Source organism: Pholis gunnellus (genome assembly GCF_910591455.1).
Source record: "Pholis gunnellus genome assembly, chromosome: 3".
Lineage (NCBI taxonomy): Eukaryota > Metazoa > Chordata > Actinopteri > Perciformes > Pholidae > Pholis > Pholis gunnellus.
In genome coordinates this window covers 15,461,902-15,476,056 of record NC_136529.1, presented here as the reverse complement: position 1 = coordinate 15,476,056, position 14,155 = coordinate 15,461,902, and the positions used below count along the sequence as shown (strand labels likewise).

The 14,155-nt window shown below is 43.6% G+C and overlaps 1 protein-coding gene across 1 annotated transcript; it reads left to right on the top strand.

Moving 5' to 3' along the window:
- Window positions 1-649: 649 nt before the first annotated feature.
- Window positions 650-14,118, top strand: fancd2 (FA complementation group D2). Its single transcript, XM_079186090.1, has 43 exons — window positions 650-711; window positions 943-1,003; window positions 1,276-1,410; window positions 1,505-1,572; window positions 1,659-1,765; window positions 1,913-1,973; window positions 2,100-2,152; window positions 2,253-2,331; window positions 2,506-2,630; window positions 2,710-2,797; window positions 2,880-2,984; window positions 3,099-3,199; window positions 3,339-3,450; window positions 3,580-3,615; window positions 3,957-4,103; window positions 4,234-4,368; window positions 4,458-4,589; window positions 4,858-4,965; window positions 5,050-5,159; window positions 5,243-5,297; window positions 6,259-6,378; window positions 6,503-6,576; window positions 6,663-6,797; window positions 6,944-7,044; window positions 7,153-7,268; window positions 7,351-7,459; window positions 7,544-7,642; window positions 7,738-8,063; window positions 8,933-9,049; window positions 9,286-9,414; window positions 9,521-9,639; window positions 9,757-9,867; window positions 9,997-10,127; window positions 10,213-10,312; window positions 10,579-10,701; window positions 10,929-11,022; window positions 11,151-11,222; window positions 11,438-11,476; window positions 11,568-11,642; window positions 12,506-12,580; window positions 12,737-12,883; window positions 12,963-13,067; window positions 13,890-14,118. The coding sequence occupies exons 2-43, from the start codon at window positions 943-945 to the stop codon at window positions 13,974-13,976; spliced, it is 4,422 nt and encodes a 1,473-aa protein (XP_079042216.1). The 5' UTR covers window positions 650-711; the 3' UTR covers window positions 13,977-14,118.
- The last annotated feature ends 37 nt before the right edge of the window (window positions 14,119-14,155 follow it).

Here is a 14,155-nt window from a genome sequence, read left to right as displayed (position 1 = left end):
TATCTTTAATTAAGTCAAAAGGTTGCCTCAACATGATTACTGAATTTTGTAACATCCCTTTTGTTTTTCCTGGAAGAAATGATCCTGCTCTTTTTTTTCAAAAAACAAAACGGCTCGTAAATCACGACTTGAATGGACTATATCGCTGTAGTAAACCAAGTGAGGCGAAGAAGGAAGCAGGTAGCAGTGAAGCCGCTCAATGTACAACACACTCTTTGGATTAGTTGCGCAGGTACATCGCCTTGGGGAGGGGTTGTGTGTTTCATTACACCGCGTATCCTGGAAAAAGTAATCGTGAGTGAATATGTCGGCAGAGTTCTCACCCCGCCCACCAACGGACAAAATGGTTGTGTAAAACATGCAATCTAATGCTAGAAAATTAGGGACCGTATAACATTTGTTGTAGTCGTTGTAGTGTAGAAAGACGGACCACTTTTAAAAGCACAACATTAACTTCAGTCAACAGACTAACTTATAAAGGAGCTATATATACAATCTATAGTCGCTTTATTTGATTATTCTCAGAAGAGTTCATTTCTTCACAGCTGTCCCCCTCGGTTCCTTAAACTCTATGAAGATCATCTAAATAGATGATCCCTAACCGGTTTGTGACGCGCAGGACACCTTTGGCGCGAGAGTTTGTTTTGTAATTTCTGTGTCTTTAGCTTGAGTCGTAACATCGCCGTCTGTGTGTTCGTCTGTCTACCAAGCGTACGTCTCACTTTTAACATTTAACATAACCTCGATATAACGCCACATACTTAAATATGGCATGTTTGTATTGTAGCGTTATTAGCTAATTAGCCACATTATAGCAGTTTGCTGTAACATGTCCCCAGTGAAGTACACTTGTTATAACGATACCTTAGCTTGTTTGCTACTGTCGACGCTAGCACGGTCTAACGTTAGCCATTAAAAACCTTGTCCTTCATATGTCATCAGATGATGCGTAAAAAGCGACGCTCGTCTGTGGATAAAGGAGAGGGAGCAACCACGACGACTAGTAAGTGTTATGTAACTTAACATCACAACAGTGTATAACTAACCTATGTGTTAGTACAGGGTTTAAGATATCCAAATTCTCAGAGGCCTGTCATTATTTACATTGAGAGTGACGTCACATCACAGGAGTATGACATCATCTAACATAACAGGGTAACATCTCACTCCCTTCATTAACTGATGGCACCTCGTCTCAAGTATTGTCTTTATGTGGAGCCCAGTATTCTCTGCTGGATTCCGTTTTATTTAAGGTTTATTCTCTTCTCTCTATAGAGGCAAAGAAGAGTCGCACCACTGGTCGCAAATCAAAGCAACCTGCTCCAGAGGAAACTAATGAAAGTGTGTTTGGGGTCTTTCTTCGAGAGGCAGGTGTCACCTTGAAACAAGGCGGAACATCCAATGAGATCGGTAAAAACACACTCAATCCAAGTCTCAAAACATACCAAGCCAGTGAATGAAGTTAGTTTCTGATTTTTCTGGTCCTTATCTTTTCCCCCTCTAGCTGTCGACCAAGTCGTTTTCCAAAAGAGAATACAGAAACAACTACAGAAGAGTCCCAGGTACCCGGGGGTAAGTATACGCTATACACCGTCCCTACACAAGATCAAGGGTTTTAACACGAGGCGGTTGTGTTTCACGGACATTTCTTTGCTCAGATTGTGCAGGAGTTCACCGCTGGATTGGAATCTCACATTGAGGACCCTGAGCGCTTTAGGAACTGCCTTCTTCCATGTGTCCCACGATTGTCTGATGGAGACGCCAGGTGACTCTCATATAAACACACTCAATGCTAATAGAGGCTACGTGGGCAGAACTTCTACAGAGGAGAGCTACGGCCTAGACCAACCGTATGTCAGGAGTCCGACTGTATGGTGTGACATACTGACATGTTTTTTAATCTGTGTTGCAGTAATGGCAGCTCTTTTCAGGAAAGTCTGCTACGCATGCTGTTGGGGATTGAGATGCTGCAGGTGAGATGTTTTCATAGAATCCATGCATCGCCCACAAAATGTATTTTTCTGCTGTAAGGTGGGCAAATGTGAATTGTGCAAGTGCATATTCCACTAATCCATAATCTACTTTTCTTTTTCACGCAGACCTTCATCATCAAATCCTTGCTCGAGAAGCTCCCTGAATTTATGTTCGATGGGTCAGTATTTAGTTTTTTACAGCATTTTAAACCGTTTTACACTTTATCTTTTTGCCGCTGTGTTATTTTTCTAAATGTGAACTTGTTCTGTCCGTCACAGCACTGGAGATGGAGGGCTCAGTATTCCTCACACAATCATCAACCAGTTCAAATGGCTCGACCGAGTTGTGGACAGCAAGGTAGTCATTTCTCTGATGATAGGGATGCATGTGAGAGCCAGTCACAGATATTTAAAGTCAATAACAGTGTTTTTATTTTTGCTGATCTGTTTAATTAGACCTGTAATCATCATCACGAATGTCTAGACGGCGAGGTCTTCATGTCAGCCCTCTTCGTGGCCGGTTATTTTGCAGGAGTTGGCGGCGAAGCTCATGGAGCTGGTGTCTGTAGCACCGGTGGAGGTTCAGCGTGACATCATCAGCAGTCTGCCAGAGATACTGGAGGACTCCCAGCACAATGATATAGCCAGAGAGCTCAAGTATGTGCAGTGCATCTCTACTACACATCTGTGGTTGTTGTGCTGTATGAGTTGCTGTTTTCATCCCGGTTCTCTGTAGCTCTTTACTCCAGGAGAACACTCAGCTGACTGTCCCCATCCTGGATGCCCTCTCTAGTCTGAACCTCAGTTCCTCATTACTTACTGAGGTAGTACACGCACACACACACACACACACAGATTATATTTGAATGTCACTGTGTTGTTACCGGTCACTGTCTGCTCTCTCAGGTCCGTGGAGCCGTCATGGTCACCTTGGCTGCTGTGCAGCTGGAGGACCTACCGGTGGTGGTGAAGTTCATCCTGCATTCTGTCTCAGCCTCTGATGCCTATGAGGTCAGACTCAGAGTCCACACCATTATGCAATTTCGGGAACACAAGATAGTAGTTGTGCTCTGTATATTTTGAAATCAAGAATGTGGCGTGTGTGTGTGTGTGTCCTGCGTGTAGGTGGTGTGTAGTCTTCGTAAAAAGCTGGAGCTGGAGCAGTGTGTCCTCCCCGCTGTGCTGCAGGCCTCTCAGAGCCGCATAAAGAGCAAAGGATCCGCCGCGTAAGACAACACAGATTCCAAATCCCTCACAGCTATTCATCGGTGTATTTAGTCAGGAAGATATTTTGAAGTAGGCGTGAAGGTTCTTGGTATAGTTGCATTCCTGAAGTTTAATGGAGTAAGTCTGTTCTTGGAGCAGGTCCGCTTCCACACCATCAGCTGGCAGCAGCCAAGACAGCGTGACGTTGACACTGGACGGCATCAAGTCGGCAGTGCGATTCCAGAAAATGATATCCGAGGCTTGGCTCAAGGTGGGAAATGAATCAGTGTTTTGTTCCCCCTTGCTTTAATTGATTAATAAATGCTGATGCTTTTGAATGACAGTCTTGTCAATTTCAGTGTCGCTTACTGAACGATCACTGTGTCGTTTTTTAAATCAGGCAATAGAGTCTGTGGACGAAGAGGAGGACCATAAGGTGAGAGTCATCTCCTTAGTTCAGGGTATCCAAAAGTAAACAGTATAAATGTGTAAACAGAGCACTTACATACCATTCTGGGCTGATGTGCCCACACATATACAATTAACAAAATAAAAAAGGAATTTATTCATTTTGACGACAGTTGTTAATGAAGTCTGAACAATGATAGAAACATTTATCGCACTGTAAACCAACTGTCATCTTCAAAAGCAATCACAAAGTTTGGACACAATGGACATTTTAACAATCAAGGACCTGTCTGAGAGCTATTTCTATGTGTCACATTTCTGTGTGTCTGTGGACCTGTCTATCCCTTACAATGTGCTCGGCCATGTCAGGTAGTAGATCTGCTGGTGCTGTTCATCCTCCACTCCACCAACGCCAACCAGAGCCGGCGGGGGGCAGAGAGGGTGCTGAAGGGGAAAGTGAGGACTGGACTGATCCAGGAGGCTCTGCTCCAGAGGACCTTCAGGGACTACGCTCAGGTGGGTCAGTCTGCAGACGTTCAAGAACGTACACGTTCAAATACAAAGACAGTAGCACCGTGCATTTTGTTTTTATATATATTATTATTATTTGAAAGATTGGTTGTATTAATCAATGATGTCGCTCTAGGTCATGCGAGGGTATTTCCCCTCCATCCTGGCTCTGGCTCAGAGCTTGTTGCGCTCCCCTGACCCCTGTGTGGTGCCTTTTGGTGGACACATGTACCGACACTCGTTCACAGCTTTTGACTCTTACTGCCAACAGGTGGGTTTGGGATTCATTTTAGCCTTAAGCCTGTTTATCTGTTGTTTTTGCCGCCGAGTCATTTTAATTCCGTCCTGTATGTGTTGTAGGAGGTGGTGGGCTCTTTGGTGACCCATGTGTGCAGTGGTGTGGGTGGCGAGGTGGACATGGCTCTGGAGCTGCTCTTGTGCCTTGTTACAGAAAAACCCTCAGAAATGGCCCTTTATGCAGTTTTTGTCAAGGTAAGGAGGCGATCCTTATACCTGCTATTGTATTTGCTCATCAAAGCGCATAAATGATGGATCTGAGCTTTCAGGTCATTATATGTATATACAATTTTAAATGTTTTTCCTCATTGTTATGAGAAACAAAACTATTCAAATAAATGTATGAATGAAATTTGAGCTGAAATGATGGACCGACAGCAGATGGTCCCTGGTGGCTTTCTTACAAAGGTTTAATATTGTTGCGTTTGGTTTAGTTTTTAACTGAGAACTACATTTGATTCAGGGAATCTTAGATTACATGGACAGCCTCACACCCCAGCAGATCCGCAGACTCTTCCACCTCCTGAGCAGCCTGGCCTTTGGGCAACAGCAGCAGGGATCTCACATCCAGGTAAACATTCACGACATAATTCAGTCTTTTGTTCTTGACCACATCTCCCCCGCTCACCTAGCTCTCTGACTCTGTTACACTCAGGATGACATGCACATAGTGATCCGCAAACAGCTCTCCAGCACTGTGCCCAAGTACAAGCGCATTGGCATCATTGGTGCCATCAGGATTGTAGGAAGCATGGGGGCCATCAGGTAAGAGGTGGTACTCACAGGCAATAGACGTGCAACACATTTTTCTTCTTCATTCTGTCACTTTCTGCCCCCCCCCCCCCCAGGCTTAAAGGGAAGGAGTCACAGAATGGGTCGTTACCTCAGGAGACGCTCAGACAGGTACATGTTCTGCATTAAAACAATCAGAATGCACAATGTGTGTGTTGCACGGATATTACAGTTTGTGATTTCTTATTAGTTTGGTTTTTATTTTTTATTTTTTCATTTCAACATCACTTTTATTCTAGACTCTTTTGGAGAAGTGCAGCAGAAAGGTCTGCTTGAACCCATCGTAATTTGGCACAAGGGAAAAAAAAAAAATCTTCTATGTTGTTTGTTTGTCTTTAAATCCATCACAGTTGTCTAAGGCCAGGGTGCAGCAACAGTGTCCTTGCAAAATAGATAGTGGGAGGGGAGGAGAACTAGCCGGCCAATGGCTACTGTGGGTCTGACTACTTTTTTTGTGGCTTACAGTTATGGTGAGTTATTGAGTTATAGCTGCAGTCCATAACTTCAAGTACATACAGATAACAGTAACGTTTTATGTTCTTCAGCCCTAGATTTAGTTTAATAGGGGATAAGGGTATATCATATAAAACAATAAGTATCATCCAAAAGCCTGTTAATCCTTATTTTGCATTTAATTTGGCTTTATAAGCCGATAAGATGACTTTGGTTAACATTTGTGTTTATACTTTTGCCATCTTCTTCACTTTATTATAGAAAGCAGTGGGACTTGTGAATAACTTTGATATTAACCTTTATATAATATACAATTTCTACCCCAGGATGGTATATATAGTAAATAGATAACCCTTCATTTGGGGGTTGGGGGTCCTGTATTCAAGCCTTTCGGTTACAGAGTCAGTGTCTTGATTCAGACACTGCACACCAGCTACGGGTTACAGCAATGACTTCTCCTGTCGCAAACTATAAAAGGCAGATTATTATCAGTTGAGAGCTGAGACCTGAGATGTGTTTCCTCTTCATTCCTGTTACACCTGTCCGCAGAGCGCGCAGTGAACCGTAAGTACCTGCAGTTGACTGGTCTTTAGATATCTTCGTGTACCGCTTGTTGCAGGTGACGGCGCTGTTGGAGCTGGTGAAGTCCAGCAGTGAAAGCTCACCTGAGGCTGCAGCTCTCTACTATGATGAACTGGCCAATCTGGTGCTGAGCTCGAGCCTGGACCCACAGGTGCAGGTGTGTCTCCGACAAACACTTCCCGTTGTTACTCTCTTCGTGTACAGTGTCTGATATGCATCCAACAGAAGACACAACTAAGGCATCATTAAGCATTCTGGTCGTGTTGTTCTCCAACCAACAGCAAACAATCGGAAAGAGTGTCATAGAAGACTTCCAGGGGGACTTTGTGGTGGATCTCAGACCAGAAATATCCGGGTTAGTGATGGACAGCTGGCAGCATAGGAAATCGTTTAAATAAGCATTGATTCCTGTAACTCCTGACATGTCCGTGTGTCTCTCAGTTCCTTTCCCTTCACGCCCCGTGTGATGTACGACCTGGAGGTTGAGGGCAACATTGTCATCGACTTACTGCCGCTACTGGCCAAAGATCTCCAGACCAAAGGAGAGCAGCAGAGTCAAACCACAAAGGCCCACAAGTCAGTCGCCTCACTCCCACCACCTTTTAACCAGCTCCGATGAGTGATGACAGAATCTGTAGTCAATGATGTATTTCACTTGCAGTAGAGTCAGATTTGCAATTTCAGTTCATTTCATAATATCTTCCTGTGTTTTGTGGGGACAGGCGAGTGTCTCCTCTCTGTCTGTCTCCATTTTTCCGCCTCCTGAGACTCTGTGTGCACAAACTGCACCAGGGAAACCTGGAGGAGATCGACGGCCTGCTGGGTGAGGACGTGGAAGTTACACATTTCTTCTGAAAACGAGTTTGATCGCATCTCTATGGCTGTAAAGTGATTTGTGTGTGTGTGTTTGTTTACATTTGCTGGACCACAGGCTGCCCTCTGATGCTAACGGACATGGATGTCATCGAGAAAATTGAGAGCCTGTCAAAAGCTGATCGGGAATTCTTCTGTTCTTTGCTGTTTCACGCCATCAACTGGTTCAGAGAGGTTACTGCATGTGTTTTGATTTTTTTACAACACCTTTCTTAAATGTAGCTAAGACACGAGACTAAAGCCTGTTTTGTGACAGGTCATAAATGCCTTCTGTGAACAAAAAGAAACCGAGATGAAGATGAGAGTGATGACCCGTCTGCAGAACATCACCTACCTCCAGTCACTGCTGGAGAGGGCTTTGGCAGGTGAGTTTTGGATCCATCAACACTGAGCATCTAAAGATCTGCCCGTTGTGCCACGTGGTGTCAATTCTTTTAAAAATGTTTCAGAAACACCTGGCTATGTTCCACCTGTTGCCAACTTTGATGGAGAAAGCCCAGATGGGGTCACACTTAGTTCTGCTGCTCCTGTGAGTAAGGCAAAGAAAGGTACCGGAAGATATTTTTCCACATTAATCAAACCAATTACTCATAATAAGGAATAAATACTCACATGATTGTCTAACTCACATATGTTATTTTAGATGGCACAGGAAAGAAAAGGAAGGCCCCTGGTAAGAATTCCTCAGAGAGCAGCTCTCAGCTCGAGGAGATGACTGAAGCAGACAAAACTCAGCAGGTAAACTTCAAACCCCACGTATTAATCTCGTTGTTATGGAGCTACGCTAAAAAGGGGATTCTGCTTGTGCTCAAGGAGCAGCCAGAGAAGGAGAAGGAGAAGGAGATGCGGCAAGGTGTCAGTCTGGTGTCCTACCGACAGTTCTTCAGGGAGCTGGACATGGAGGTGCTTGATGTGCTGCGGTGTGGCCTGCTGACCTGCTCACTGCTCGACTCTGAGCTCAACACCAAGGTAAGAAAGGGACTAAGAAGGTTTGTAGGGCTAAAATAATATTTCCCTTATTATTATTTACTATATCAAGGCTTTCAAACTTTAAAGGATGACTTCTGTATTTTCCCTTGTTGGTGTGTCCAGACCTCGTTCAGACTTCCAGCTCAAATCCATTTTTTAGATTGTATCCAGATACATTTTAGATTTCTTTGCAAATTGGATCCAAACCACATTTGGAGGTGGTTTAAAATGTGATTCGGTCTTGTACAGATGCGTCTCTGTCTTTTCGCGAGAGTCACAAGTGTCCGCATGACATAAGTGATATCACACCATCAGACACGGCCCTTCACTGGGTTTCTGTGAGGCAGGTCTTCGCCTGTCTGTGCACATCCAACATTTTCTAAATACACAGACAGTCGGTAGAAATGTAGAGCGAAGAGGAGCTTTGAGAATGTCTGTTTGCTGTGAGGAGAAACAAGCACGACTTGTAAAAGATCCAAATGTTTCCTCGTCACGATTCTGCATCAGCTCACGTGCAACGGTCCTTGCGGATAACCGAGGCTTAACATCGCAGTGTATTTACAGCCTCCTCCTTTGCACCAGACAAACTCCTGGACCTGTTTAAAACATTGTTGTAACCATTAGTCACTTAGACATAGAAACATGGGATATAGGGTCCAGGTTGAAATACTTAAATTACCCTTTCAGATTAGGGGTGGGGTTATTCAGAGTACATCAGCTTACATATGTGTGTGTGTATATATATATATGACAGATTGTTTTGTAGTGAAATCATTGTCAATGCAGTTTTGAATCTATTGCACAAATGTAAGCAACACATGCATCAATACACAGGTGTTCTACATCTCTGCTATTGTTCTGTGGTTGAGGTGCGGGAGGAGGTTCTGCTGGGTCCTGCTGAGCTGGTGTTCCTGCTGGAGGATATGCATCGCAAGCTGGAGTTCAGTCTTACAGCTGCTCCCGCCAAGAGACCTTTTTTCTTCAAGGTGCAGAAAAAACCTTAACGAGAGAAGTTATGAAATACCATCTGTTTGCAATATTCATTAATGATTTCTTAGGTTTTTCTTTAATACAGGCAAATAAAATGAAGGCCTGAAGAAAGTACATTTTCTGTCCTGTCTGCCGAGACGCATTGGGTGTCTATGATATTTTGTTCCAACTGTATAAAACTAATATGCAGGCTCATATGAGACCAAACCTAATGACATATTTTCTTGCGCAGGGACGGACCGATAAGAGCGTGGGCTTCTCCCATCTACAACAGCGGAGCTCCAAGGATATTGCTTCCTACTGTGTCCAGCTGCTGCCCGCCCTCTGCTCACACCTCGAGAACTGCCACAACTATTTTCAGGTGCAAAGAAATCTGTAGATACAAGTGGAGAGCGTACCTCTTTCTCCCAGTTGTCTAAATAAATTGTTGTGTTTGTTTACATTTGTGAATTTGTTTCCCCCCCCAGACACTGCTGTCTGAGAACAACGGTGTTGTGGACGGGCCCGCCACAGATGTTCAGGAGCACCATGTGATGTCATCAGGCTACCAGCTGCTCCTGCAGGTCCTGAACACCACCTTCAGCTGGTGAGGAGGGGACATTGAATCGTTTAACTCTATAGAATTACAGAGCAGTAGGCCTTTGGAAGAGTCGGTGTGTCTAGCTTCTGTTTAGACGGATCTACGTCTGTGTGTGTTTGTCAGGTCTGGATTCAGCCAGCCAGGACAGCGGAGCTTACTGAAGAAGGCGCTGGGAGTTTTAGCTGAACGACTAAAAGAGGAAAGTGCTGATTTGACCTTGGGGCAGCTTGTAAAGTGAGTGATAAAGTTTAAGAGACATAAAACGCAACATTCACACAGGGATGAGGAACTCTTAATATCAGAATCTTCTCATAAAATCGAGTGGGTTTAGTTGTGTTTTTGCCCCTCTTTTGCTCTGTTTAGACACGGCTTCGAGTACCTGGTGAACTTCCGCAGCACAGTGCCAAGTCTCAGCACAGCCCTGTGTCTCTCCCGGCTTCTGTCCACTGTGTCAGAGAAAGGAGGCAACCCTGCTGCCTACAGAGAGCAGACTGGTCAGTCGGACACGTTGCCTCACTTAAATCAACTCATCTGCGATCAATTGGACTGTGATGATAAATGCCCGATTTGTCTTCCAAGCTTCTCTAGCTAAAAGATTCCTCAGCCAAGACTGGGTGACAGCCAGTGGAGCGAGGGAGCGAGGGATCAAATCCAATGAGGCACTTCATACTCTCCTAAGGTGTGTCTGTTTTTCAGAAATCAATTGTGCACAAAACAAAAGAAAGTTGCATACAAAATTGATGGAAAGTAGCAAAAACGTATTTTTGTTTTAGAGCCTGTCTGATACATTGGCAATAGCTTTAAGGTTATCACACATACTGTGCATTGTGTTGTATTGGTGTATATGATGCCTGATAAGATTAGATGAGAGAAGATTTTCAGGAGCATCATCTCTACAGAACCTTTTGAAGAAACATTTATTTGTCTTTTCTCCTCTCTCTGCAGAATTTACCTGGAGCATGTCGACGATGTCCTGAAGGCAGTGGAGGAAATAACTGGAGTGGGAATCCCTGAGCTCATCAATGCTTCGAAAGATGAGAGCTCTGCATCATGGCCCACTCTCAACAGGTAAACCACCATCACTTCATTGTGCTTAGTCGTCTCAGGGCAAAATGGAAGGCCGCTGGTGAGTTAGTGATTCTACAAAAGTAGCTTGATTGCAGTTGGATTGATTCATGTGCTCCTGCCATCCAGCACTCCAACTGTGATAACAATACATCAATAATAATCACATTAAAGAGTTTTTTTTATCCATAGCGTTATTATTTATGTTGTAAATTCTTCCATTTTTTAAGGCACACATTCCTGGTGTTCTACAAAGTGTTGATGGCAGAGCTGGAAAAGGCCATCAGGAAGATTCCTGCTGGCAAAGTCAGTGACAACACTGAGGTAAGCCATCAGGTGTTTGTACACGGTGTTCTCTGAGAATTAGGCCGTAGTGCCTTTTTGTGCTTAACTAACTATATGTACGTTGTGTGTTTTAACTACAACAACATGTGACCCATGTTCTCCTTCAGGCTCAGAGTGAGAAGCTGCTGACATGGACCCTGGCTGTCAGAAATCTTCATGTCCTGGTTGATCTAGTGAAGGTCTGTTGGCATCATGATCTAATGGCTGTGAATGTCATTTAACGTCATCGTTTTCCAGCATTCAGTCCAGTATCGGGTCATATTTTGATTCGTTTTCGGTTAAATTAGATGAGCAATCTCATCCCTTTTATCCCATCTATTCTTTTATGCATTTGTTAGTCTTTAACATATGTGCTCATCTGCTCACGTGTTTGTGCTCTAATCTCTTTCCACAGGTGTTTGATTCTAGGCCGGTGCTCAATGTGTGCCTGAAGGTGAGTTGGCTGTGAGTGCTGAGAAAGATTTCTCATTCAGGTGAAACGGCTGTGACTCTGTATTGACTGATTATAATGTTGTTATTGCCAGTATGGCCGCCTTTTCCTGGAGTCTTTCCTGAAGTTGGGGATGCCACTACTGGACAACAGTTTCAAGAGGCACATGGTACGCATGAAATGGTGTCACCTAATACAGCTTGTAAATGTCATATTAAGCTGAACGTTGAATTGTGAAATGCTGTACAAGTATGGCCTTTGATATGTCGACCGCACTCTGAAATAGTTGTCATGATGTAATTACTTCTGCAAACAACAAATAACAGTATACTTTACGCAAAATAATTTGCCAGGTTCCTGATTTGATATAAACAAAAGTAAATTACTGTAAAAGACCAGAAATTAACTACTAATCAATTTTTTTAGTTTATCCCAGAGAGAGTTTTTTGAGATACCTTTTCTTTATGTATAAGTGCACGTTTTCTTCTTCTGCTTCCCTATATTATTCAAACACGGGTTGGCACTAGAGCATGGCTAAGCACAGAACACAACATTCTGTGTTGTTGTGTGAAACATGCAAAACTAGAAAGGTGCGCTCAGTAGAGTGCAGGTGTCCGCCAGGTGTGTCTGCAGCGACCGCTGCTCTATCGTGGGATTGAATCAACACAGCCAGTGCTGTAAAGCGTCGTCAAACACTTCATTTCAACTTAAAAAACGAGCGGCGATGTAACATTATACAAGTATTGGGCTCAAAGTCGTCATAAAACACACTTCAAACAATTGTGCCAAAACACAAAGGTAAACTCACCAAGCTGTCTGCCCGCGTAGCACTGGTAGTTCCTTTCAGCCATAGTTTGCTGCAGCACAATGCGAGATTAGCCGTGGACAGACACAGAGGTGCACGCTCACTCAGTCACAGACGCACAGTCACACACAAGACTAAACACATAACCTCTCCCCAGGCTTACTTCTGGCGGAGATAATGAAGTGCTGACATTGGGGTGACTCTGTGTGATGCTTTGCCTTTTTAAGGAGGATGTCCAGGACCTGCTAAAAACCTTCCAGCTCAGCACCCGGCAGCTCCATCACATGTGTGGACATTCTAAGGTAGCCACAGTTCACACAGTTTCTAGCTCATTCATTTCTAATGTCTTTAGTTGGAGACATCTCTCTACATGTACTGGTGCCAAATCTTTCAAAATGTAATGAATATTCCTGTTAAATTAGCACTAATTAACCCTGTCATAATGTCTTGGTGCCCAGATTCAGCAGGATACAAGCCTGACCAGTCACGTACCAGCCTTAAAGAAGAGCCTCGAGCTGTTAGTTTACAGAGTGAAGGCCATGCTGTCGCTCAACAACTGTCAGGAGGCATTTCAGATTGGCAACCTGAAGAATCGCAACCTGAAGGTACAACATTATTGAACTTATAGAAAGTGTCTCTGTACATATTTGTTGGCTTACAGTAAACAAACAATATATGCTGCAGGGTGAAGAGATTCTTTCTCAGCAGTCACAAGAAAGTGACGAGGAGGAGGAGGAGGAGGAGGAGCAGCAACGTTCCCCGCTGCCTCAGGACCAGTCAGAGGACGAGGTACCTGCCGTGTTCAGGCATTGTGTTCACATCTGATACGGGAATAGGATTGGATGAAAAGATGAAAAGTTTTGATTCTGTAACATTTTAGACAACAAGACCGAGAGTTTACTCCAAACAGCAGTAACTTGACCAAGAATTAATTCAACAAAACTTACAAAAATGGTGAAAAACTGAAGAGACCAATAGGTATTAACAATGCAAGTCACAAATTGACAATGTGTTTACACTCATTATACTGTAACTAGTATTAACTGGTGTCTTTCAAATCAACAACAACAGCCTGGGAAATTTGAGAGATTCAGCGGCAAACCCAAAAATCAGGGAGTGTACGTTGTAAACAAAGGGAGAAAGAGAAAAAAACGTAATAAAACCTTCTTCATTATACTGAACAATGGATGTAAGTAAATACAAAACAGATTCATGTGTAAATAAGCATAAAGTGGCTAAAAATATTGTCAGGAGTGGGGACCACAACACAGGTTTTCTTTGAAGGTATAAGCAGCACACAGTAATAACGCTGTCAGACAAACGACGTGCCTCCACTGCTGCTGAGTAGGTCATTACTTTGTGAAGTTCAAACCAAACAGTTCGGCTAACAGGCAGTGGAAACTCTAAAGGGCTGATAAGATAACTGTTGGAGCTCTGTAGCACGCTAATGATTAGTGGCCGACACAGTTAACAGGGAAAACACCTGATGTGGTGTCAGTTCCGAGACCCCATGTTACGTAGTTTCTCCTCGATGCTTCCTGCTTTATGCGAGCTGGTTCACAGCTTTAATTAAGCATGTTTGCCAAAGGTTTCTCGTGTGCTTTTCTTTAGGCCCCGGGGACTGACTCTGAGGAAAGTAAGACAGTCAACAGAGAGGAAGATGTGGATCAAGATGATATTACAGATGACTCTGATTGACCAAACAATACACTCTTGGTTTGGAAGTGTCTTTTTACATCAACACTTTCTAAATGTATTAAATACTGCTCCTCAATGGGCAATGCATTTATGTACTTCCACTGGTTTTATCTTCTGTTGAAGATAAAACATGCTAAACAGTTTCCACATTAAGTATGGTTCTTTAAAGACATGTGTTA